Here is a 27,999-nt window from a genome sequence, read left to right as displayed (position 1 = left end):
CCTAAGCCCCAGCATCACACTACAGCCCCCCCCACTCCTATTAGTAGGTCCCGCCCCCCCACTCCTATTAGTAGGTCCCGCCCCCCCACTCCTATTAGTAGGTCCCGCCCCCCCACTCCTATTAGTAGGTCCCGCCCCCCCACTCCTATTAGTAGGTCCCGCCCCCCACTCCTATTAGTAGGTCCCGCCCCCCACTCCTATTAGTAGGTCCCGCCCCCTACTCCTATTAGTAGGTCCCGCCCCCCACTCCTATTAGTAGGTCCCGCCCCCCACTCCTATTAGTAGGTCCCGCCCCCCACTCCTATTTAGTAGGTCCCGCCCCCCACTCCTATTAGTAGGTCCCGCCCCCCACTCCTATTAGTAGGTCCCGCCCCCCACTCCTATTAGTAGGTCCCGCCTACTTCTGCTGTGCTGCAGGGGGTTTAGTTCACTTCATGTGAAGAAGAAGCGAGCGGCTCTCCTGTTTCCGATCCACGTGATCTCGGCGTGCCACGTGACCTTGTGACGTCAGCAGGTCCTATTTAGCCATTACCACTACTCTACCCCCTATGGACGGTCCCGTTGAATTAAGTGCCGGTGCCCGGGAAGGGGAGGAGCCATGGATAGTGGAACACCCGAAGGTGAGGGTGAGGCTCTAGCCCTATATCAGGACAGTCAGCCGCAGCCCCGTGTCGTGTCCTAGAGGCCCGACCCCCAGCGGTTCGGTGTTTGGCCTGGATCTGCAGCTGAGGCTCAGGGGCCATGCACGGCGGACCCTCTGCACATTGGGGAACGTGTCCTGTTCTGTGGGAGTGAGGACAGCACACAGGCCTCTTCCACTCAAACTTATTTTCTTAAAGGGTTTCTACCACCTCGTTTTGTCATATTTAGCTGTCAGACCCTAGCGATCTCTGCTGTACCTAACCATGCTATTGTAATAGCTTTTTGTGCAGCCGTTTGCCTAAAAAACGAACTTTTATCGATATGCTAATGAGCCTCTAGGTGCTATGCGGGCGTCTTTTCAGCACCTAGAGGCTCGGTCTACTCACATTGTATGTCGCCCAGCGTGTCCCTCCAGCCCGCCCATCTCCTCTGGAATGCCATCCTCCCTCTGAGCCAGTGGACGAATTCTCGCGCCTGCGCTGTGTGCGTCTGTCTTCGGCGCAGTGAATGTCTGACTGCTGCCTGCACAGACATCTCCACTGCGCCGATGACAGTTGCCTTAGTTTTTTAGGCAAACGGCTGCACAAAAAGCTATTACAATAGCATGGTTAGGTACAGCAGACACTAGCGGATCGCTAGTGTCTGACAGCTAAATATGACAAAACGAGGTGGTAGAAACCCTTTAACGTTCTGTTTTTTGCCGACCGCAGAATACATACGGTCGTGTGCAAGAGGCCTAAGGGTCCATTCACACATCCGTGGTGTGTTGCGGACCCGGCCGGCACCCCCTATAGAAATGCCTAAGAATAGGACATGTTCTATCTTTTGCGGACTGCAAATGTGGAAGCGGAGAGCACATAGTGTGCTCTCCGCTTCACGTCCGGGCCCATAGAGAATGAATGCGGACCCTTTTGCGGACGTGTGAATTGGGCCTAAGTGTACATTCACACGTCCGCAAAATGCATCCGTTCCGTTTTGCGGAACTGGTGCAGACCCATTCATTATCCATGGGACTGGAAAAGATGCAGACAGCACACAGTGTGCTGTCTGCACTTCCGTTCCGCGGCCCTGCAAAAGAATAGAGCGTGTCCTTGTCCACAGCCACGGATAAGAATAGGCATTTTCTATGAGGGTGCCGGCCATGTGCCATAGCTGGTGTCGGACAACCTATTTTCTTCCCTTTCAGTTTTTTTTACAGGTCCATATACTGAATCATTCATTTCAATGTGGCTCGAAATAAAACAGAAATGACTCAGTGTGCATTCCGTGTCCGCATGTCCCATTCTTCGTGTTTTCTTTTTGTGTCCGTTCATTTCAATGGGCGGTCAGAAAAAGTGCATTCCGTTTCCCCATGTCCGTTCCGCAAAAAAACAGAACATGTATTATTGTCTGCATTGTGGACAAGGATAGGACTGTTCCGTTTAGCAAAATACAGTAATGCACACGGACGTCATCCGTATTTTTTGTGGGTCTGTGTTTTGTGGAGCACAAAGTATCGTCATGTGCATGAGCCGTAAGGCTGTGCTCACACCTCAGTGATTCGTGAACCGCACACGTACCCATCCATTTTAATGTCCGTCTTCTAGCCGTCCATGTTTCACAGACCATTTATAGCCAACGCTCTGAAAAATAATTTTCAGCTCTGCATGAATGACACACGGATTATTCACGGAAATCTTCACAGTTGAGTCGCTGACCTTCTTATCACGAATTTCATCCCGGACGCAGACGTGTAAATAGGCCTTACTGTAGTTCTGTACCACTGACATCAAGGCTACCTGCACGTGTTAACTATTTATATGCAGAGAATCCTCATGAAAACTGAACAAAATCTGTAAAAAAAAAAACACACATAAATCCCTATTATTTATCAGGGTCTTTGTTTAACCATCCCATTGAAGTCTGTGGAGGAAACCCCTCTACATAAGGTGCGGAATCACACACACAAGTGACAGTATGTGGATATGTAGTGTGTACGTTCCCTTCTGTCACCTCATTAGTAGGGATGAGCAAATCGACTTCAGATGAAACTTCGTTCTAATACTGTACCGAGCAGGAGCTCCGTACAGTGTTAGAATGTATTGGCTCCGATGAGCCGAAGTTATTGTTTTAATTTGTACTGTAAAGTGGTACCTTGGAACCGAACCCGAGACTTCGCAAAGCAATAACTTGGGCTCATCAGAGCCAATACATTCTAACACTGTACAGAGCTCCTGCTCCGTACAGTATTAGAACGAAGTTGTATGTGAATCAACTTCGGATGTTTCATCCGAAGTCGATTCGCTCATCCCTACTCATTAAGATAGATGCGGATTCCACCTCTGGGACCCACGCCTGTCTCTAGAAGGGGCCCTGAAGTGAATAGAGAGCACGTGGTGCGTGTGCGGCCACCCTCCAGTCACCGCGGAGGGAGTCCTGAAGGTATTAGCGCACAGCTACACGTCTCCATTGTGGAGCATCTGCACAGGGCCCTACGCCACTATATAATAAATGTACTAGGCTGGCTATGGCCGCCCACTTTTTGTAAAGTGGTGAATGACGCTATCAACCCCCCAAAAAGTTCCACAATTTTGCACAAGCACGGCACCTTTTTGCAGACCTCGTATGATGGCTGTGAAAGGGTTAAAGCTTGCACTTTAAGGGCTCATGCACACGACCGTATGCCCTCCGAGACATGCGGTCTGTGAGTGGGCCATATGTCCCGAAGCGGCATAGATTGTGCACAGCATCATACTATGATACTGTGCGCATTGGGCCATCCGTGGGGCTATTGACCCGCACTCCTAAGATCATATGAGTGCCCGATGTGCACAGCATCATTGTAATCTATGGTGCTGTGTGCACGATGTATGCTGCTCCGGGACATATGGCCCGCTCACGGACTGTATGTGCATGAGCCCTAAATCTGCACCCGTCAGTATATGCTTTGGAGCTCTGTATGCTGTCACGCCCTGCGTGGACGTATCGGTCACCACAAACGAAGGGGTCATTTATAAAACTGGTGTAAAGCTTAGGCTTAGTTGCCATAGCGACCAATCAGATTCCTTATTTCATTCAAAGGAGCTGTGAAAAATCATGAAAGGTGGAACTTGATTGGTTGCTATGGGCAACTAAGCCAGTTCTACTTTACACCAGTTTTATAAAGCTCCATCTATTTTTTCATGGTCCTAAAATATATGAACCTGATTCTTTTAAGGGGTTGTCCCATGACAACAGCTTAGCTCCTATCCACAGAGCCGGGCCCCGCCGATCACTAGAATAAGGGCCATGTACAAGCGTTCAGCTATCTGTGACACCCCATAGAGTTAAATGGAGCGGTAGACGCTCATGTGCCCGGCGCTGCATTCAGTCCATGTCCTAGTGATTGGGGACCCTAGTATTCAGACCCCAGGCGATCAGACACTTATCCCCTATCCTAGGACAACCCCTTTTAGCGCGCTCTGTGATGGTGCCAGCCTTGCCTCCGTTTCTTGCATGAGGTGTTGCTTTTCTGCTCAGCTTCTTTTAATGATTTAATTGAATTTCTTTTCCAGTTTAAGGAGATGATGATGCTGGATGTGGCGGACAGCACACAGGTTTATGCAGCGTTCCTAGTGTACATGGATCTTCTAGAAGGTAAGCTGCATCATCATTACATATGGTATGCTGGGTTCATGTATCCGATCATAACTCAGCATTCAACTAACCATTTGCTTCACAAAATATCTAGGTTGGTCTTAAAACGACCAAGTGCTATCACTATGATTCTGTATCTGTAAGGTCAAGCAGAGGCACAGGGCATTATAAACCAGTATAATGCTGTGTGGTCCTGCAGTCCAGAACGGAAGATCACGCTGACACACGGAGCGCGATTCCCGCAATAGTCTTGCTCGTGTGAAGCAGCCCTTACAGTAAAGAATCCTTTTTGTTTCTGAAGTGTAGTTTCTTTCATCCCAGTTGCAATCATATATTTTCGACATGTGATGTCAGTCGGACTACCAGTCCAAACCTTGCTCACCGTGTGTAGCAAGCAGATCAGTATCTCCTGTGTGGCTGACTTCATGTCCTCCTCTATCAAATCCCTCCTGGCAGCTCTCAGACACCTCCTCTCACCACCCAGATCCATCTCCTTTGTTTCTCTGTATGTTTCACTGTGTTGAAGATATCATTTCTGTCCAATCTACGGAATTAGGAGTGCAAGGATATAAAGGGTGATTAGCTGCAGAATTATAAGACTCCCATGTCTCACACTGTGAGTGCGGTCCACAGAATCTTCAGTGTATCCTATGAGATGCAGCTTCACACTACTTTCTCAGCCATCTGCTTATAAGAGCTCGCAGGGAGAAGCCTTTCAATCACAAGCAGGAGGCAGGGGAGACAGGCTGAAGCTGCATCACATAGGATACACTGGAACTCTGCAATGTGAGTTAGGGGGACAGCAGTTTTATGTCTCTCATCAATCACGGATTACCCTTAGTGTGGTGAGACTGACCCTCTCTGTTCCTGCAAAGCCAGGGGCATGATGGGAAATGTAGGCTCCATTAGGAGAACTATATCTGAGGGGAAGAAGAAATAAAAATGATAGACAAACCACAAATGGCACATAAACTAAAACACACACAAAAGTACCTCTATGTCAGGAGTAGTGATGAGCGAACCGTTTTCAAGTTCGGCGTACAAAGTTCGGGTTATCTAAGAATTCCGTTATGGATTCCGCTACCACAGGCCTTAACTTATGGTCTGTGGTAGCGGAATCTATAACGGAATTCTTTGATAACCCGAACCTTGTATGCCGAACATGAAAACAGAAGTTTGCTCATCACTGGTCAGGAGTACTCAGGTGGTGAGCTGCGATCTGAACCTATGCATTTCCCGCTTTCAACTATGTCTGCGTCCCCCTCTCTTTTCAATACTAAGTAAAGGTCCCTTTGCACTGGACGACATTACAACAGGTGGTTGGGAAGGAAGCGTTCCTTTCTGACAATCTGCTGATCGGTGGTGGAGGAGACCGCTGCATTTACATGCAGCGATCCCCTCCAGAGTATGGGGAGGAGCGGTCGCTAATGCCATTCCTCTTTCCCATGCTGACTCTTTGCCGGTAATCTGCTGCCGGTAAAGGATAATTTTTGTGTGCACACCAACGATCAGATTACCTGATGAATGAGCGTTTTACTAATTCACCCCATGATTGAGTGTTTTGCTCATTCATTGGGTAATCGGAGGTACATTTACACGCCGTGATCATTGCTAACGAATGTTACTATGGACGCTGGTTAGCGATAATCTGTGTTCCCTGCCCGTGAAAATGGCCCCTTTAATGTATTTTTTTAAATCTTTCCCCATAACTCAGGGAATATAGGTCACTTTTAAAGAGGACCTTTCACTAGATTAAAAAATCTAAGCTAAGTATACAGACATGGAGAGCGGCGCCCAGGGATCCCCCTGCACTTACTATTATCCCTGGGCGCCGCTCCGTTCGCCCGGTATAGGCTCCGGTATCTTCATAGTTAGGCTCCACCCAGTTGAGCCTGCTGGCGTCTCTTTCTCCCATGCTGTAGCGCTGGCCAATCGCAGCGCTCAGCTCATAGCCTGAGAGTTTTTTTTTCTCTCTCAGGCTATGAGCTGAGCGCTGCGATTGGCCAGCGCTACAGCATGGGAGAAAGGGATGCCGGCAGGTTCCACTGGGTGGAGCCTAACTATGAAGATACCGGGAGAACGGAGCGGCGCCCAGGGATAATAGTAAGTGCAGGGGGATCCCTGGGCGCCGCTCTCCATGTCTGTATACTTAGCTTAGATTTTTTAATCTAGTGAAAGGTCCTCTTTAAAGGGACTCTGTCACCACTTTCTAACCCCCCCCTTTTAAAAGTATTGTTCTCTCCATGGCGCCCTTGTGATTACAAAGGTGTTGTTATAACATAAATTCGCCGTCTCGTTTTGATAAAAATACCTTTTATCTAACCTGTCAATCTTGTGGATAAGGTGCCCAGGGCGTGTCTGAAGCTGCCGCCCGCCGCCGCCGCCGTTGGTGCCCAGCTCCTCCCCTGATCCTTTCAGCGCCGCCTGAATGTAAAGAAATCCGCCTCCGGCTCTCGCTCAGTGCCCCCTCCTCCTTTTCAAAGATCCCGCGCGTGCGCACAGGCCTGTGCCTGATGCGCCCGTGCGGACATTTAGAATCAGCCTCATTGAGCGAAGTGCGCATGCGCGCACTTCGCTCAACCTCCTCATAAGACGAGCACTGCAGCCAGCCACTCAGAGCCTGCCAAGCGCTGTATGGAGCCGCAGGCTCTGAGTGGCTGGCTGCAGTGCTCGTCTTATGAGGAGGTTGAGCGAAGTGCGCGCATGCGCACTTCGCTCAATGAGGCTGATTCTAAATGTCCGCACGGGCGCATCAGGCACAGGCCTGTGCGCACGCGCGGGATCTTTGAAAAGGAGGAGGGGGCACTGAGCGAGAGCCGGAGGCGGATTTCTTTACATTCAGGCGGCGCTGAAAGGATCAGGGGAGGAGCTGGGCACCAACGGCGGCGGCGGCGGGCGGCAGCTTGAGACCTTCAGAAACGCCCTGGGCACCTTATCCACAAGATTGACAGGTTAGATAAAAGGTATTTTTATCAAAACGAGACGGCGAATTTATGTTCTAACCACACTATTGTAATCACAAGGGCGCCATGGAGAGAACAATACTTTTAAAAGGGGGGGTTAGAAAGTGGTGACAGAGTCCCTTTAAGCCATATTACCTTTTTATTCTTTGCATTTTTCCAACATGGCCAAAGTTCTGTGTACAGATTTTGTGCTTGGCAGTTCTTTCTGCATTTCTCCCAGTAGGAAGTACCAGCATTATTTCCAGCACCAATCAGAAAATAAATGATGTCCATCCAATGTGCACCATTTAACCAGACCCTTGCATTCCTACATCTGTAAAACTAAACAAGCTTCAGCATATCATCCAGCACAAGCACTTGTGTAAGAAAAAGCCAACCAAAACCATAGTACTGACAGTGTTGGTGCACACATTTAGTTTTGTGTGTTATTTTAAGAATGATTTGAGGCATTTGGTTTGGTGGGGTGCAACACCATAGCATATGAAGTAATGCTAGTCTCTTCTACCTATCACTCAGGGCCAGCTTATTGGTTTGCAAAATCCTACATACCAATTAGACAGAAAATATTCAATCCAATTGCCAATTCCTGCTTAAAAAGTCACAGTATAAATTTCCATCACGAGGAGGGAAACCTGAGGTTCCGTTTAGTGTGTTTGTATGTAGAGGGAGTGTCGGCTTCTGCCACCAGGGCAGTGGTAGCGAGCCTTTTACAGACCGAGTGCCCAAACTGCAACATAAACCCACTTATTTATTGCAAAGTGCCAACACAGCAATTTAACCTGAACACTACAGTCCAATACAGTGCATCTTCCATGTACTTTATCATTTATTTACAATATCCTGCCTACATTCAGTGCGCTGCCTGCGCTGTTCATAGTGCGCCCTGCGCTGATGAATGGCAGGAAAGTCTAAGGCCTCATGCACATGAGGTCCGCAAAACGGGGTTCCGTTGTTCCGTGATCAGTTTGCGTTTTTGTTTCCGTGTGTCTTCCTTGATATTTGGAGGATCACCAGACATGAAAAGTGAAAAAAAAATCTAAGTCAAGTTTGCCTTGCAAATGATAGGAAAAAAACGGACACGGATCACGGACGCGGATGACAATCTTGTGTGCCTCCGTGTTTTTTCACGGACCCATTGACTTGAATGGGTCCGCTAGCCGTTGTCCGTGAAAAAAATAGGACTGGTCATATTTTTTTGACGGACTGGAAACACGGATCACGAACGCGGATGACAAACGGTGCATTATCTGAGTTTTCAACTGACCCATTGAAAGTCAATGGGTCTGCAGAAAATCATGGAAAACGGAACAACGGACACGGAACACAACAACGGTCGTGTGCATGCGGCCTAAGGCATATTGGACACCATAGACTTTTTCCAGGGTGCCCACAGAGAGGGCTCTGAGTGCTGCCTCTGGCACCCGTGCCATAGGTTCGCCATCACTGCACTAGGGTATGAATGGAGTCTCTATGCACTGACTTTACTAGTACTTTCTTTTTCTTCAGTTAGGAACTGGAACACTCTGCAGATTTTGAGCTCATCAGAGCTTCGTAGCATTTACCTATGTGGGAAAGAGAAAGAAGACAGCATGTCTCAAGTCATAATCCCCACTCCAGTCTCCAGGTCATGCAGCCATGAGAGGTAAGTGATCTGAGGACACCTTTGGAAAAGTGATGGTTCATCTACAGAACTTTTAATGCTTTGAATTCTAAGGACATGTTAAAACATTATAGGTAGGACTAGTATCTCGTCCTCTTCAGATGACAGAATCATTTGCCTATATTGTAGGGCCGGCTTTTATGGTTCATTAGCTGTGGCTTCTATATAAGGATTGTCACGTACATCAATATCTCTGCCGAAAGGTTAAAAGTACAATGTCCGGGCAGTTCACTTTTGCTCCTTAAAGGGGTTTGCATGCATGGTGTATCCATTGGATAGGCAGAAGCCCCAGTAAGGCTACTTTCACACTAGCGTTCGGAGCGGGTCCGTCTGATGTTTCATCAGACGGATCCGCTCCTATAATGCAGACGTTTGTATCCGTTCAGAACGGATCCGTCTGCATTATAACTTAGAAAATTTTCTAAGTGTGAAAGTAGCCTGAGCGGATCCGTTCAGACTTTACATTGAAAGTCAATGGGGGACGGATCCGCTTGAAGATTGAGACATATGGTGTCATCTTCAAGCGGATCCGTCCCCATTGACTTCCATTATAAGTCTGGACGGATCCGCTTGCCTCCGCACGGCCAGGCGGACACCCGAACGCTGCAAGCAGCGGTCAGGTGTCCGCTCACTGAGCAGAGCGGAGGCTGAACGCTGGCAGACTGATGCATTCTGAGCGGATCCGCGTCCACTGAGAATGCATTAGGGCCGGACGGATGCGTTCAGGACCGCTTGTGAGACCCTTCAAACGGAGCTCACGAGCGGACACCTGAACGCAGGTGTGAAAGTAGCCTAAGGTGCATTGATTGCGGGACACGGTGATGGGAGTGTGCAGAGTAACACAGCTCAATCAAGTGACTAGGCGAAGTATATCACCAGTGTAGCATTGGTCACAAACATGAAGTTTCAGCATATTTATTTTATTGCTTGGTAGATTATAAAGAGAAAGCTACAAAATCTGACCAATAAAAGAAAACCGTAATGGGCCCACCCTGCACCCACTTCATCCCCAGTCTCATTTTTAGCTTGTGTCTCCAGAATAAAAGAATTTATCTCTGAATTCAGTTTATCCTCACATTAGAAAATTTAAAATTGTGTGGTCCATACTGAGCAGAGGAGGGGGGCAGAGATGTTTCTAGTTTGAGGGGGAACTGCAAGAGAAATGTGTGCATGCTATCTGACAATGTGCCAGATATTCCCTAGCCCTGATAGTAGCATAGACTGGCGGTTCACGGCTGGGTTTGATATCCCCCTAATTTATACAACTGGTGGAAGAGACGCTGGCCCCTCCCCCTTCACCACCCTTGCCAAGCCCCTTTTTGGAAAGTGGTAAGGCTGGCGTACAAATGCCCCTTGCGACAATATTTTCTTGCAGTGGCATTTAAAACGTTGTGACCATGGTGTTTGCGACTTTTTTTTCACCAGAAAACTGGCACAGGGAGATGGAGTCTCCCCAATATGTTTTCTAATCACTACCCCAGCAGACTAATGGTTAAAGCTGAAGTCTTGTTCATGTGCATTAAAGTAAATATCCGATCATATGATTACTGGTATAACGGGGCAGTGTGTCTTGGTCCTGCAGCTTCTTGGAATGATCTCCCTCCAGTGTATGCGGATACATCCTATCAGGACAGCCTTAGGGCTTTTCTAGACAACCATATGCATTTTGCGTCTGCAAAAAATACAGATGACGTCTGCGTACAGTCCGTATTTTGCTGAACAGAACAGCTGGCCCCTAATAGAACAGTGCTATCCTTATCCGTAATGTGGACAATAATAGGTCATGTTCTATTCTTTGCGGAACGGTTATACGGAAATGGAATGCACACAAAGTAACTTCTATTTTTTTTGCAGACCCATTGAAATGAATGGTTCCGCATACAGTCCTCAAAAAAAACGGAACAGACACAGAAAAAAAATTGGAGTAAGATGCAGCAGATTTATTAGGAGGCACAGGTTCTGCTAGCAAAATCTACTGAACTGCAGCTGGGGGCTGGTATAGGTTTACACTGCAATGTATGCCAGTCTCTGGTGTAACGTATTGTAAATAGGTCAGGCAGCGAGAGATTACACCCATTCCGCTAAAGGGGTTTTCCGAGATTTTTATACTGATGACCTATCTTCAAGATAGATCATCTGCATCTGATAGGTGGTGGTCTAACCCTCGCCGATCAGCTGTTTGGGAAGGCACCAGCACTGCTGTGAGCGCAGCAGCCTTCCCCATGCTCACAAGCACAGTACCATACATTGTATAGCGGCTGTGCTTGGCATCATGCTCAGTCCCATTCACTTCTATGGGGCCACGTGACACATGAACGTGTCATCACTGCCTTGGAAAAGCAGAAAGAAGGCCACAGTACCACTTCTAGCAGTGCTGCCTTCTCAAACAGCTGATCGGAGGAGGACCCAGGTGTCGGACCCCACTGATCAGATACTGATGACCTATATTGAGGATACAGATGTAGCTGAGCTAAAATTGACTCTGATAACACATAACTAACTTTCAATGGATTTCAATAGTTTATCGTTTCCTTGCCATTCTTTACTTAATGCGTAAACCGTCAAGTTTAGCTTGGCTGCATCTGTAGCGCATCGGTAAGCAAATCTCAAAGTGCAGCAATGTATGAAATACAATGGAAACAGCAGCAGATCTGTGGGGACATCAGCCCATCGGGAAACTACATCAGCAGACTGACATTACTAATACGTGTATTTCTAATGATGACCCAGTTTATGCTGGGGATATTTGGCTTTCGGGTGAAATTTTTGGAAAATTTAAAAAAGTTCACACTACAGTGATATCATATCATGAACGTAGGGCATTAAGTAGATGGTCATTTCCTCATCTCAAACTATTTATTGAAACAAAAGCCAACAACAGTGGTGGGTATACCCTCACAAAAAATGTCAGTGTCTCAAAAACTTGTCCTGTGGCCTTGAGCATCAATTACAGCTTGTCTGCTGAGGCATGGCATTGCACTCTTCTTGAAGGGCAGCCCTCAGGTCATTGAGGTTTTGGGGTACAGAGTTACGAGCCTCTACACTGCGACTCAGCTAAACCCTTAGGTTTCCAATGGGATTCAGGTCTGGAGAAAGTGCAGGCCACTCCATTTGAGGTAACCCAGTCTCCAGTAGCTGTTCTCTAATGTTGCTACCTCGATGAGCTGGTGCATTGTCGTCCATGAGGATGAAATTAGGCCTGTGTTGTTCATACAAAGGCACAATGACTGGATTAATGATTGTATTCAAGTAGTATGGGCTTGTCACTGTACCATTCACAAAGTGTAGGGCAGTTCTGTATTGACTAGACACACGTGCCCACACTGTAGCACCACCAACACCAAAGGTTTGACTAGTGACAACAGTGGCTGATTCATAGCCCTCTCCTTGATGTGTCCAACATCATTGGCGGCTATAATTTCTGCTCAGCGTGAATTTACTTTCATCAGTGAACAGTACTGAGGCCACTGGTCCCTCGTCCAGTGTAGATGCTCCCTGGCCCATGCAAGAGGATGACGGAAGACGATGACGCTTGTGCCTGGTGGTGCAGGTAGGTACCCTTGCAGGTTGTCTAGCACGCAGACCATGCTGATGTCAATGGTTTTGAATGGTCTAACATGTGCCTGGAATTGTGTGACATTCATCATCCGATTCCGCAGGGCATTGTTTAAATACCAATTCTAATTGAACCAGGAAATTTATTGGGTTATTCATGGATCAAACGCCAGTTTGCCATTAAGCTCCCACTTAGAGAACATCAAGTTGTGCAAAAAAGTACTGAAACACTGAACAGTTTGACATGTGCATTCAAAAGTTTAGAGAAGGCCACATTAAGTTCATCTGTAAAAGTTAGAGTGCATTTTAGAGTAATTTTAGGTTCATCCTGAAATTTCACCTACAAGCCAAATATCCCTAACTTTTTTTTGTACTTCTCTATTGAGACTATTGCTGGATTCCTCCCGTTATGTGGCATGCATTTTACGTCAGCTATACAAACTGTGGCATCTTGTGCCATGTTCAGGTAGTACTTTTGGTTGTGCTACACAGATGTCATTTACTTTTCATCTCCAGAACCCAGTTTACTTGTGTGGTTGTATAATATGTATCTCATATTGCTAAATGGCACATCATTTTATCATAACGTATATCATATAGTCCCAGTTAAAGAACAATTTGTTCATTATAGGTAGTCCTATGTAACAAGTGTCAGTGAGTTCATTCTCTGGACCAGCGGGGTCCTACTGGTTGGACCTCCACTGACCACAGAGTGATGGCATATCCTAGTATTATGCCATTGTTTTATGAGTTGGGAATAACACAATTACTAAAAAAAAGGTCAAAGAAGAACTTGGTCACTGTATGGAGATGTTTGAAGGCAGCACTAAGCATCATTCTTTCTGTAAGGTAGTGATGTTGACACCTGTACTTATCTACTGACATAATATACAATATGACTGAAGAGTTTCTGATCCCCCTTTGATGCTGCTATGAGGACTTATGAGCACCACTTTATAATGTGTCACAGTAATAAAAGTTAGATTTCAAAAGAATGAAGTATCCAAAAGCTAAGCAGAAATCCAACTCGGGTACCTTAGCACTTACATAAAAATTCTGTATATGAGGGAAATTCCTGGATTTACTACAGTGAGAGTGTTCCAGGGAGGAATTCCAGTGAGGTTACTCGTATTTCCTGTCACTATGGCAGCAAAGACGAGATCTCCCATGATTTTTGGAAGTGGAGAAGGGTCTGGTTGTCAATTAGAACTTCATGGCCTTTGGGTATTTTTACATGCTGTGGTCATATCAGATTTTGTGGCTTGATTTCCTCAAAACTGAGTGAGTGTTTTAACAAAAGCTGACTGCAATGTACTCTTGGGAGATGCAGATGGTGAAATGTGATGAACTGCTGCCCTCCCATGGAAAGTGAAGTGACCAGAGCTGCAGAGCTGTGAGTAAAGATGCTAGAAAGGGTGGAAATTACAGTCGTGGCCAAAAGTTTTGAGAATTACATAAATATTGGAAAAGTTGCTGCTTAAGTTTTTATAATATCAATTTGCATATACTCCAGAATGTTATGAAGAGTGATCAGATGAATTGCATAGTCCTTCTTTGCCATGAAAATTAACTTAATCCCCCAAAAAACTTTACACTGCATTTCATTGCTGTCATTAAAGGACCTGCTGAGATCATTTCAGTAATCGTCTTGTTAACTCATATATATGTATATAATACCGGCGCTGGCATACAGAGAGGGTAGGGGAGAGTGAGGATTATTATATGTATATGCACAGGACGCTAATTACAAGATCTCTACCTGTTATCTGATGAATAGTCGTTTGTGGTGTGATCCCGTTGTTCCAGAAGCGCTGTATAGATCTGATGAGACGCTTCTTGCTCTAACTCTCACCTAGCATGCTGCCCCGGCCGGTAGCTAGCGCACACGTGGAGGAGCCTGCAGGGATGAGTTCAGGAGCATCTTCGTGTGACGTCACAACTTCGCGCTGGGTGCCTCCAAAGGACAAATTTCCATCCAACGCGTTTCAGAACCTACAGGTTCCTTCGTCAGGGATGTCTTGTTAACTCAGGTGAGAATGTTGACGAGCACAAGGCTGGAGATCATGATGTCAGGCTGATCGGGTTAAAATGGCAGACTTGACATGTTAAAAGGAGGGTGATGTTTGAAATCATTGTTCTTCCATTGTTAACCATGGTGACCTGCAAAGAAACGCGTGCAGCCATCATTGCGTTGCATAAAAATGGCTTCAAAGGCAAGGATATTGTGGCTACTAAGATTGCACCTCAATCAACAATTTATAGGATCATCAAGAACTTCAAGGAAAGAGGTTCAATTCTTGTTAAGAAGGCTTCAGGGCGTCCAAGAAAGTCCAGCAAGCGCCAGGATCGTCTCCTAAAGAGGATTCAGCTGCGGGATCGGAGTGTCACCAGTGCAGAGCTTGCTCAGGAATGGCAGCAGGCAGGTGTGAGCGCATCTGCACGCACAGTGAGGCGAAGACTTTTGGAAGATGGCCTGGTGTCAAGAAGGACAGCAAAGAAGCCACTTCTCTCCAAAAAAAACATCAGGGACAGATTGATGCAGAAAGTTTGGTGAATGGACTGCTGAGGACTGGGGCAAAGTCATATTCTCCGATGAAGCCTCTTTCCGATTGTTTGGGGCATCTGGAAAAAGGCTTGTCCAGAGAAGAAAAGGTGAGCGCTACCATCAGTCCTGTGTCATGCCAACAGTAAAGCATCCTGAGACCATTCATGTGTGGGGTTGCTTCTCATCCAAGGGAGTGGGCTCACTCACAATTTTGCCCAAAAACACAGCCATGAATAAAGAATGGTACCAAAACACCCTCCAACAGCAACTTCTTCCAACAATCCAACAACAGTTTGGTGAAGAACAATGCATTTTCCAGCACGATGGAGCACCGTGCCATAAGGCCAAAGTGATAACTAAGTGGCTCGGGGACCAAAACATTGACCAGATCTTAATCCCATTGAGAACTTGAGGTCAATCCTCAAGAGGCGGGTGGACAAACAAAAACCCACTAATTCTGACAAATTCCAAGAAGTGATTATGAAAGAATGGGTTGCTATCAGTCAGGAATTGGCCCAGAAGTTGATTGAGAGCATGCCCAGTCGAATTGCAGAGGTCCTGAAAAAGAAGGGCCAACACTGCAAATACTGACTCTTTGCATAAATGTCATGTAATTGTCGATAAAAGCCAATGAAACGTATGAAGTGCGTGTAATTATATTTCTCGCTCATCATTGGGGGACACAGGACCGTGGGTATAGCTTGCTGCTGCCACTAGGAGGCGACACTAGGCTGAAAGCTGTTAGCTCCTCCCCTGCAGGCTATACCCCCTCCAGCCTGGAGAGAGCATATCAGTTTTTAGCTTAGTGTCGTAGGAGGCAGACCTCCCTGCTTTGCAGGGTGGCGTTTTACAGCCCACAGAAGCCCTGGAGCGGCCTGTCCAGGGGGAACCAGACTGGGCAAGGTCCCTGTCACGGGCAGTGGAAGACCTCTCAAAAATCTCCCATTCCACCCTTTCATTGCTGGGTCGTTTGGTAGAGAAATCACCACCGGCGCAACCCGCACAGTCGCATAGCGCACAAACCAGAGGCAGACTTCCTAGTAAGCGCCCCAGAGCAGGCACCCGTTCCTCCTCTGACGTCTCAGAATCCCCCCCCTGCTCCTGGTTCCCATTCACAGGCGTCCTCCCTTTTAGGCGACGCACTGTCAGAAGGAGAGCTTGGGGATTCGGATGCAGATATGGATCCGGAGCACTCTTCTCAGATTGCATCCATGGTGGATAGCCTGATATCGGCAATAAGGGACACCTTCCAGGTTCAGGAGGACCTTCCCTCCACTAGCCAACAAGGGGTGTCATTTCTGCGTACGAAGCAGAACCCCAAATCATTCCCATTACACAACGATTTTTCTATCGTTGTCACGAAGGCTTGGGACCAGCCAGGTTTGCGTTTCATTATTCCAAAACGCCTAGACCTACTCTACCCTTTTCCACGCGAGTCCGTGGACAAAATGGTCCTCCCCACCGAAGGTGGACCCACCGGTTGCTCGCTTGGCAAAATTCACTACCATCCCGGTGGCGGATGGCTCGTCCCTCCAGGATCCAGTGGACCGCCGCATAGTCACTCTCTAAGTCGATCTTTACGGCGAGCGGTTCGGCATTGCGGCCGATTTTCGCCTCTGCCTTGGTAGCCAAAGCAGTTTTGGAGTGGTCCCTCCGTTTGAACCAGGACATAGCGTCTGACCTCCCTCCCGCTGAACTTCAATCGTCAGCGCTCCAAATTTCTCAGGCAGGGAAATATCTCTGTGAAGCGGCTCTGGATGCTGGGACTATGATCGCCCGTTCCTCAGCTCTCGCCACTTCCATCCGCCGGGAGTTGTGGCACAAGGCCTGGAAAGCCGATTCCTCATCTAAGCGCTCCCTGTTGAGGCTTCCGTTCTCGGGGTCTCGGCTATTTGGGTCCAAATTAGATGAGATTATTTCGGAGGCTACGGGTGGAAAAAGCACCCATCTGCCCCAACCCAGGGCAAAGCGGCCTTTTCAGTCCAGAACTTCATCTTCTCTCTTTCAGTCCTTTCGCCGCTTTTCGGGCACCCGTTCAGCACCCACCTCAGCGGCGGGGCCGCCCAATCAGGATCGGCGGAAAGGACCGTCCTTTAAGCCCCAGCAGGCCTGGCGTCCGCGGCCTCAGCAGCCTCGCGCAGCCTTCAGCATGAAGGTTTGTCCCCACCCTCACAGGTGAGGGGGCGTCTTCTTCTGTTTCAGGAGATTTGGCACGCCCATATTCCGGACGCATGGGCGCTCGAGGTTGTCTCCTCGGGCTACAAAATAGAGTTCAGGTCTCTTCCCCCCCCCCCCCAACCGCTTCTTCCTCTCCCAGCCCTCCAGGGATCCCATCCGGGCCGCGGCTCTTTTGCACGCAGTCCAGTCACTTCTCTTACGGGGGGTGATTTCCCCTGTTCCCTTGGAGGAGCGGTTTACGGGTTTTTATTCCAACCTGTTTGTGGTCCCCAAAAAGGAGGGCGATGTGAGGCCAGTGCTGGACCTAAAACTGTTGAACCGTTATCTGCGGGTTCAAAGGTTCAGGATGGAGTCCCTCCGTTCCGTGGTTGCTTCACTGGTGAAAGGGGAGCACATGGTGTCCTTAGACATCCAGGATGCATATCTCCACATCCCCATCGCCACAGCCCACCAACGGTTCCTTCGATTTGCCATCCAGGCAGCTCATTACCAGTTCGTCGCTCTGCCGTTCGGTCTGGCGACGGCTCCGCGAGTATTTACAAAAGTTCTTGCCCCTCTTCTGGGGATTCTGCGGTCCAGAGGCATTACTCTTCTCCCGTATCTGGACGACATCTTAATCAAGGCACCTACAGCGGCTCAATGCAAAGAGAGTCTTCAGATTACGATGAGCACCCTCACTCGCTTCGGGTGTATAATCAACCTGAGGAAGTCATGCCTGTCTCCCACCACTCAGATCAGATTCTTGGGCATGACACTGGACTCCGAGGCTACCGTGGTGCGTCTACCACTGGACAAGAGATCGGACATTCAGAGGACGGTGCGTCTGCTCATTCAGCGCCGCAGGGTGTCGATTCGCAGCTGCATGCGAGTACTGGGCCTGATGATTCCATTCGCCCAGTTCCACACCAGGGATTTTCAGAGGCTCATTTTGTCCTCCTGGGACAAGTCCCGGGATTCTCTGGACCTCAGGATCTCTCTGTCCCATCCAGTGCGCGCGGCTTTCAGTGTCATGGACGGTGGTCACGACCGACGCCAGCCTCCGCGGCTGGGGAGGGGTCTTCGGTACCCGGACAGCCCAAGGCGTTTGGTCTCCGTCGGAGTCCAAACTACCTATCAATATACTGGAGCTCCGGGCCATCTACCTCTCCCTCTGCCATTGGACCCCCTACTTGCAGGGCCGTCCGGTCAGGATACAGTCGGACAACACCACAGCGGTTGCCTATATCAACCACCAAGGGGGGACTCGCAGCGGGACGGTGATGAACGAGGCCTCAAAGATTCTGCAGTGGGCGGAAGCCCATGTTCCGGTGATCTCGGCTATATTCATCCTGGGTGTGGACAATTGGACAGCGGACTTCCTCAGCCGAACGATGGTGTACTCGGGGGAGTGGTCTCTCCATCCGGAGGTGTTCGAGGACCTTTGTCTCCGGTGGGGACGCCCGGAAGTGGATCTGATGGCGTCCAGGCTAAATCACAAACTCCCGTGCTTTCTGTCTCGCGCAAGAGATCTGATGGCATACGACGTGGACGCCCTCGTGGCTCCGTGGGACAACTTTACATTTCTGTACGTGTTCCCTCAGTTACCGCTCCTTCCTCGGATCCTACGCAGAATCAGGATGGAGGGCATTCAGACGCTTCTGATCGCCCCAGACTGGCCTCGTCGAGCTTGGTACTCAGAGCTCATTCTTCTTCTGGGAGACGTGCCATGGCCCCTTCAACTCAGGCCCGACCTGCTCTCACAGGGCCCAGTCTTCCACCAGGGTATAAATACGCTACGTTTAACGGCGTGGCTATTGAAACCTTCCTGTTGAAGCAAAGAGGTTTCTCCGATGCGGTTGTTCGCACGATGATTAGGGCTAGGAAGCCCTCCTCCGCCAAGATCTATTATCGGACGTGGAAATCTTTCCTCAAATTCTGTGAGGACAGGGATCTTCCTCCCAGGCAGTTTTCCCTCCCTACGATGCTGGCTTTCCTTCAGGCGGGTTTAGAGCTGGGACTAGCTCTGAGTTCGCTGAAAGGTCAGGTTTCTGCTCTTTCCATTTTTTTCCAGCGTACACTGGCGGTGTTGGGTCTGGTCAAGACTTTCATACAGGGAGTGGCTCACACCGCAGTCCCTTATCGGCCACCGTTGCATTCCTGGGACCTGAATCTGGTGCTGGTAGCGCTCCAGTCCGAGCCATTTGAACCTCTGCGATCAGTCTCCCTTCGCATGCTTTCATGGAAGGTTGCGTTTCTGGTTGCAATTACCTCCGTCGGAACTGGCGGCTCTCTCGTCCAAAGAGCCCTTCTTGGTGTTTCATCAAGACAAGGTAGTACTCCGGACAGTGCCGTCCTTCCTGCCGAAGGTGGTGTCGGCGTTTCATGTTAATGAGGACATTGTTCTGCCCTCTTTTTGCCCTGAGCCTTCTCATCCTAGGGAGGTGGCTCTCCACCGTCTGGATGTGGTACGGGCCTTGCGGATCTACCTGGCAGTGGTGTCCCCTTTTAGACATACGGACTCCCTGTTCGTAATCTCGGAAGGTCCTCGTAAAGGTTTGGCAGCCTCGAAGGTGACGATTGCTCGGTGGATTAGATCGGCCATTGCAGAGGCCTACCGCTCTAAGGGCACGGTTCCTCCTCCCGGTATCACGGCTCACTCTACCAGGGCGGTCGGGGCTTCTTGGGCTCACCTTCACCATGCTTCGGCGTGTCAATTGTGTAAGGCAGCGACTTGGTCCTCTTTACACACCTTCACAAAATTTTACCGAGTGCATTCTTTCGCCTCGGCGGATGCTGCTCTTGGCCGCAGAGTTTTGCAGGCCGCAGTGTAGTGTCTTACCGGAGGGAGTTGGTTTTGTTCTGGGCCAGTGGTTGTTTCCCCCCCCCCCGGGGACTGCTTTAGGACGTCCCACGGTCCTGTGTCCCCCAATGATATGAGCGAGAAAACTAGATTTTTGTGAATTCACCTGTAAAATCTCTTTCTCGCTTTATTCATTGGGGGACATAGCGCCCACCCATTTTTTCTTTTATTATTAGGCCAGTGGGTCCGAGTTGCCGGTTGGGGCTGGTGTCCGGTTTGTTTTTTTTGTTGGGCAGTGGTCCTTACTGGTTGTGTTTTGTTTCGGTACTGTTTCTCCTACTGCTGAAGCACAAACTGATATGCTCTCTCCAGGCTGGAGGGGGTATAGCCTGCAGGGAAGGAGCTAACAGCTTTCAGCCTAGTGTCGCCTCCTAGTGGCAGCAGCAAGCTATACCCACGGTCCTGTGTCCCCCAATGAATAAAGCGAGAAAGAGATTTTACAGGTGAATTCACAAAAATCTCGTTTTCACTACATCACAGAAACAACTGAAACAAAGATCTAAAAGCAGTTTAGCAGCAAACTCTGTGAAAACTAATATTTGTGTCATTCTCAAAACTTTTGGCCACGACTGTACACTGGAGAACAACATTGATTTAGGTAAAATAAAGGTGTCTATTACTCCAGATAGTTCTTTTTTAAATTAATGGATAAAGTCCAGTGTCTTCTGGTCTGTAGGTGACTGAACTATGGAACAAGTCAATGAAGTTAACTAAAATAGTTGGTGAATTATGAAAATAATTCCTGGAGAGGCATAGTGACCTGAAATTACAGTAGACAGACCTATAAAGAAATAAGAAGTCCGGAAAGTTGAACTGCGTTGCTTTCAGTATAATGAAGGATGTATACTCTTTAAAGGGAGTCTATCACCACTATGTGACCATATACAGAGCTTACATTGTCCTGTAGCACACCTATACAGGATTGTAATGGTACCTTTATTTTCTTTAGACACGACATTTACTTCATATGCAAATGAGCACTCGCAAGTACCCAGGGGCGGCGTTCAGTGTGTAGAAGCCCAGGCTGCTTCTTTCAGCGTTACTCCTCCCCAGCCTCTTCCTTTGCCCGTCCTCCTATTCCCTTCTGTCATCCCTAGGTCCGGCCGAGATCCCGCGCCTTCGCACTGCTTCGCCAGGTCGGCGCATGCGCACTAGTTGAATCGATGTCGTGACCACAATGGGCATCACAGTGTGCATGCCCCGCCTGGCGAAGCAGTCCACAGGCGCAGGATCTTCCATTTAAAGGGGTATTTCCACATTTATGGCATTTATCATTGCAGTCAAAGATGCTGTGCGTGCGCAGTGTGCTCTTCATTAACATTGGGCCCCAATCTTGAAATAGGAGTGGGCCCCAGGAGTGTGACCTGCACCTATTAAATATTTATGGAATATCCTTTAATGCTTTTCATTATTTTGGATGGTCCATCCATCGTGTGTTCCTTTGTGTAGCTGTTTATGCCAGAATGCTGTGGGCAATACAGAATGATGTAGAGGCACGGGCTGCTGAATCTGGTATTATTTTAACTTGTGAATGGAATAAACTCCAAATTTCTGTGAAGCTCTGAATTTCTGTATCCACATCTACACTTGCCAGTAACACAAGTACGTGATTGTTCAGGATCCTCCCTGGGGAGCAAGTTCCTTTCGTTTCTTCCTGTCACTGGTGGAAATACTGTGTGGAGTGTAAAGCTACTGTGTCCGCTCTCTGCCATTGAATATTCAGGGGATTTCGGAATATCAGGGCTGAAGTGGAGGCTCTGGTGTTCTCTGGTGCCCGGCCATAGAGACTTTGCTGTTCCAATGAATGTCTTCTATTCATCTACATTGTCAGGTTGTATTACAAGTAAGGACAGAAGTTCTTATTTTATTTCAGCACTGGGTATTTAAAGGCCTTCATTGTCTGATTCAATAGAAAGCGGAAGTTCATTTAGTCTTCTGGTGCTTTCCATAGCAAAGAGATTACTTGTAGTAGAAAACAGGCAAAAATAAAATGCTGCCACTGGGTACAGTTGTGTTCAAAATAATAGCAGTGTGTTTAAAAAAGTGAATAAAGCTCAAAATCCTTCTAATAGCTTTTATTTCCATACACACAAATGCATTGGGAACACTACACATTCTATTCCAAATGAAAACATGAAGAAAAATATATCACATTTGTGTTGTTCCTCTAAAAGTTTTTAAGAAAAGTGAATATTAGACTGTTCAAAAGAAATAGCAGTGTTTGTATTCTTCTTTACAAACTCTTAAATTCACTATATAATCTGAAAAACGTTTGAAGATTTTGCTTTTCTTTGAATCACATAACTAATATTTAGGCTACTTTCACACTAGCGTTGTTTTAATCCGGCGTTCAATTCGGAACTGCCCGCCGGATCCGGAAAAACGTATGAAAACGGATTACATTTGAATCCTGATCAGGATTTTGATCACAATGAAAAAATGCATTGGAAAAAACGGATCCGCCATTTATGGACTTTAACTTTTTTTTTACATTTTTCAGGTTTAACATGCAAAAGACGGATCCGGTTTGACTGAACACACAGCGCCGGATCCGGCAAGTCAATGGGAAAAAGACCGGATCCGGCGTTCAGTCAAAGTGTTCAGGATTTTTGGCCGGAGGTAAAAATACAGCATGCTACGTTTTTCTGAAGAGCCTGATCAGTCAAAGACTGAAGTGAAGACATCCTGATGCATCCTGAAGGACGGACTCTCCATTCAGAATGCATTAGGATAAAACTGATCAGTTCTTTTCCGGATTTGAGCCCCTAGGACGGAACTCAGCGCCTGAAAAGAAAAACGCTAGTGTGAAAGTAGCCTTAGTTGTGTAACCACTGTTTCTGAGAACTGCTGTACATCTGTGCTGCATGGAGTCAACCAACTTCTGGCACCTGTGAACAGGTATTCCAGCCCAGGATGATTGGACTACATTCCATAGTTCTTCTCTATTTCTTGGTTTTGCCTCAGAAACTGCATTTTTGATGTCGCCCCACAAGTTTTCTATTGGATTAAGATCCGGGGATTGGGCTGGATACTCCATAACGTCAATCTTGTTGGTCTGGAACCAAGATGTTGCACATTTACTGGTGTGTTTGGGGTCGTTGTCTTGTTGGAACACCCATTTCAAGGGCATTTCCTCTTCAGCATAAGGCAGCATGACCTCTTCAAGTATTCTGATGTATTCAAACTGATCCATGATCCCTGGTATGCGATAAATAGGCCCAACACCGTAGTATGAGAAACATCCCCATATCATGATGCTTGCGCCACCATGCTTCACTGTCTTCACAGTGTACTGTGGCTTGAATTCAGTGTTTGGGGGTCATCTGATTAAACTGTCTCCGGCCACTAGACCAAAAAAGAACAATTTTACTTTCATCAGTCCACAAAATGTCTCTTTAGGCCGTCAATGTGCTGTTTGGTAACCTCTTCAGCACATGTGTTTTTTTCAACAGTGGCACTTTGCGGGGGCTTCTTGCAGATAGCTCGGCTTCATATAGACATCTTCTATTTGTAACATTACTCACAGGTAACTTTAGACCTTCTTTGATCTTCCTGGAGCTGATTGTTGGCTGAGTTCTTGCCATTTTGGCTATTCTTCTATCCATTCGAATGGTAGTTTTTCGCTTTCTTCCACGTCTTTCAGGTTTTGGTTGCCATTTTAAAGCATTTGCAATCATTTCAGCTGAGCAGCCTATCATTTTCTGCACTTCTTTATGTTTTCCCCTCTCTAATCAACTTTTTAATCAAGGTACGCTGTTCTTCTGAACAATGTCTGGAACGACCCATTTTCCTCCAGAATTTCAGAGAGAAATGCACTGTAACCAGCATGTACAACATTTGATGCCTTCCTTCCTTAAATAAGGGCAATAATTGCCACCTGTTTTTCAAAGAATGAATGATCTCACTCATTGAACTCCACACTGCTATTATTTTGAACATGCCCCTTTCAATAAGTGATTCAATTACACAGAATCAGCAGCATGCATGTCATGACTGTTGGGTTTCTATTACTCTACTACACCTGCTAGTAAATTATTTGCCATGTAGAAATATCATTTCTACCAAAAACAATGATTGATCAGGTTAGTGGTGTCTGACTGCTATTATTTTGAGCACAACTGTATGCTTCAGTCTTTTTTCCTCCAGGTGAATCTCTGCCACCCACTGAAGTGAGACAACCCTTTTAAGACTATTCCCTTTGTCCCTGGAAAACATTGTACTGTACAGTATACTGCTAAAAAAAAATTACAAGCCACTTACTAATGTATTGTCATTACCCATATTGCCTCCTTTTCTGGCTGGATACATTTTTCCATCACATTATACACTGCTCGTTTCCAGGGGCAATCCAGCAGTGATGGTTGTGTTTGCAAATTATAGGAAAAAGCATAGGATTCTTTGGTGGCCGGGACCATGGAAGAGCACATAGTCACGCACGGGCAGCAGCTCCCGTCCCTGAGACATCATATCTGCTCTGCAGCTGTGGCCGTGTCTCCTGGATACAAGCAGTGTATAATGTGATGGAAAAATTAATCCAGCAAGCAAAGGAGGCAATATGGACAATCTCTTTTCATTAGTAAGTGCTTATATTTAACTTTTTCTACATGTTAAATGGCATTTGCTGAAGTGAGACAACCCCTTTAATGTAATATTTATGAAAATTGCTTCCTTCACAAATATTATTGTTTGCGTTGCCCTTAGAAACAGACAGCAGGTTAGCGCCATCCTACTGTCAGAGATGTAACTGCTTGGAATTGCAATTTCTTCAAAGAAAGTTTCTGTTAGCGGTGTCCATGATCTCAAATCTCCATTTGATATACCAAACCTCATCAGTGCAGTAAAAATAATCTCTGACCATCTGACCTGTTTCTACCTATTCTAGATGAGCTGATCATCAGTGGTCCAGCTGCCAGAGCCCCTGACAAGAATAGCTGAAGCAGCCTAGGTTCTCGGTGTAGAACATGTTCTTCTGGGGATACATACCATTTCTCTGGGGCAGTGACGCTCAACCTTTTAGCACTGGAGAACACATGTAAGCCCCTCAGGAACCCCCTACCAATTAGTTACATATTTTTTGTTTTTAATTTGTGGACTTGGTACATTTTCCACCATTTTTTTGTTGGCAGAGTAGTGCTCTTCTGTGTGGTGCCCCATCTTGCACCCGACTTCGAAATGCAGAGACAGACCGGCGTGATAATGTCATTATATGTATCGCCATCCAGACCAGGTGCAAAATTGGGAGCTACACAAAAAGCCTCACCATGTTCCCAAAATCCATGATGAGGGGTGACCATAGGGCAGAAAGCTAAAGGGGTATGGTGAATTGACTGGTTCGCTTTAATGCCTAAAGATAGGTGTTCTCAAGAAGCATATGTACCTAATGATATTAGCTGGTGGCTGAGGTCCAGGCTTGTATGTGAGGTCAGTATTGGACCTAAAGGAGTGTGACTTTTTTATGGGGTTGAAATCAGTGAATTTCAAGGTTGTACTTTATTTCCACTGTATTAGAATCCAGTATTGTGCGCGTTGGTTTCGTAAAGATTTTTATTATATCTTGCTTATTTCTAAGTGCCTTTGCAACTAACATTTCCCTTATTCTATTATTTTGTATAACAATTGCATTTTTTTGCAGTCATACTTTACTTACTACGTACAGCCTTTTAGCAAGGTTCTTGGGGTGATCATGGGCAGCCAGACCTATGGGCCCCTGTTAGACTGCACAGTTTTCTGGGCAATTAGAGTGTGACCAATGTCCAACTGTGTTCACACCTGCACTCGCAACATGCGGTATATGGTGGTGCTCTGCTTGATAGCCATACAAAAATCTAAGAATAAAGAAAAAATGAATAGCGGCACTCACCATAAAGTAATATTTGCAGCTTTATTCTGGTTAAAAACTGTGGACAGTTTTTGTAACCAGAATAAAGCTGCAAATATTAGTTTATGGTGAGTGCCGCTATTCATTTTTTCTTTATTCGTTAATTATCAGGGACAATTGGCCTTTATAATCGAGCACCTGCTGGGCTTCTTTCATCAGGATGAGGGTTGACCGGTTACTGGCAGCACATCTCCCAGTGTAATCAGGGGTGTGCCGGCCACATTCAGCTAAATGCGGTAACGATCATTCCTCCCTCATTTAGTTTGCGTGATCAGGTGCATGGACCTGTTACCATCCATCACACTACCCGAATATCAGTCTTTAGTCCTTGAAGGACAGCCATCTGGTAAACATCCTTGAGTCCTATTTGGACCCAAGTAAGATCGGTTCTGTCTGTCACTAAAACTGCCAGATATTGTTTCAGCATTAACTCTCATTTCAGAACAATTTCCACCTCAATTTGACCCAATAAAGTGATAGGATCCTGATACAAATTGCATTGTTATATCTATCAGGTTTTAAAATCCAATATAAGAATTGAATTATATATTCTCTACATGTTGTATATCACTTATTACTATTTTTCAGAATTCAACAGTTTCTGAAATTGAGCCACACATCAGAAGAAGACCAAGGTCCTGCATGTTCTGTCCTCTTAGCTGTTGTTGAATCTGACTCAACAATCGTGTATTACAAATTGACGGATGGATTTGTGGTACCAGATCCCCCAGATTTTGTTGAGGATGTGGACAATAAACGTTGGAAGAAAAAGAAAATGAGGTTTCTGCGATAACCGACTGTTTACTGCTCACTTACGGTTTACAATCTTCAGTCCAATGTACACTGTAAATAAGACTCTAAGCTTTTCATGTGGCTAGCACTCAAGAACAAGTCCAGGAGCAGCAAGTGAGACCATACCATTACAACATACATTCCAGTCATGCTGGGCAAAAACCAAGAAATATCAAGCTGTCAGATGTTCATTCCTGCTTTTGAGTGTTTGGGGCCCTAAATCGTTGGCATTGTTAGACAGCCTTCTAGATAGGACGTTTTTATTACACTCTGAGTAACACATCAAGACAAATGTAGAGTACATTCGGTAGTCTTCTTTAAATACCTTCTTTATTAGAATTTGGTAACAAATATTTCCTTTCCTTTAATGTGTCACCTGCACCAAATAAAGCTTCAGTTGTATAGTGTGTGCCCTCCTCCTCCTGATATCGGCTTGTTCTGTGAATTGGTTCTTCTTCCAGATGTTTCCACACGTGGCTGGTAACAGACATTTTATTGTTAGCTGCCACTGCACGTGTCTGCCTGATGAACGCCAACCAACACGTTCCGGTATCACAGTTATACCAATATACAAGTAGTGAGAAGTCTTAATAAACTGAAGCCTAGCTTATTATAGTTCTGTGTAAGGCTCTGTTGGCATATGACATACACCACCCCTGCCCAATGGACCTCAGTGAGATCTGTCTGGCTGAGATGGTGTCCGTTGTTTGGAAGGTATAAATCACCCCAGCATGCAATACGTTTTTTTCCTTTTAAACTGATAGAATCTGTGGTCCAGGTATTGTTCCTGCAATATTTTATCTTTTCCTCACCCACATTGTGGATAAAGCTCAGGCATATATATGGAAATGTGTTCTGCATCTTAGTCCTGAGTTCAGGAATGACCAGATTGCCTCAGTAGACTGACCGGATTTTCTATCTGAAGCATTTCAGTTTATGCTGTGGATTGCCACCATGGATTTCACTCTTTGCAGTGCGTAGGAGAAATCCACAGCAAGATGCATTGCAAATCCACACCGGAATCACATCTGGCTGTACCCTAAAGGCAAAACCAGAAGGGAAACTGCGCAGAAAAACATGTAATGGAAATATTTGCATCTTAACATGTTCTGAACCCACTCCTAGTTTTGGCTGTCAAATACCAGCATACTTTGGTATGAAAGTGACCTAGGCTCGCTCATACAGTCAGGCAGAGGGCCTGTACAGCCATGCACGGAGGTCGCATGGCTCAGCGTGCTGACTTGCGTTCACCATTAATTGCAGCGTGTGTGGGGAATACCTCTGTATATACAGTTTATTTCAGGCATATTTAGGTCCAGTAGATGCTTAAAG

General features: G+C 46.7%; 1 protein-coding gene across 1 annotated transcript; it reads left to right on the top strand.

Moving 5' to 3' along the window:
* The first annotated feature begins 468 nt into the window (after nt 1–468).
* Nucleotides 469–27,244, top strand: TSEN15 (tRNA splicing endonuclease subunit 15). The gene is made up of 4 exons (XM_040408336.1): nt 469–620; nt 4,176–4,257; nt 8,727–8,862; nt 26,464–27,244. Exons 1-4 carry the CDS (start codon nt 549–551, stop codon nt 26,666–26,668), a joined length of 495 nt encoding a protein of 164 aa, XP_040264270.1. The 5' UTR covers nt 469–548; the 3' UTR covers nt 26,669–27,244.
* The last annotated feature ends 755 nt before the right edge of the window (nt 27,245–27,999 follow it).

This window comes from Bufo bufo, chromosome 9 (genome assembly GCF_905171765.1).
Source record: "Bufo bufo chromosome 9, aBufBuf1.1, whole genome shotgun sequence".
Lineage (NCBI taxonomy): Eukaryota > Metazoa > Chordata > Amphibia > Anura > Bufonidae > Bufo > Bufo bufo.
Note: the sequence above shows the minus strand (reverse complement) of the source record. Positions and strands in the feature narration are given on the sequence as shown.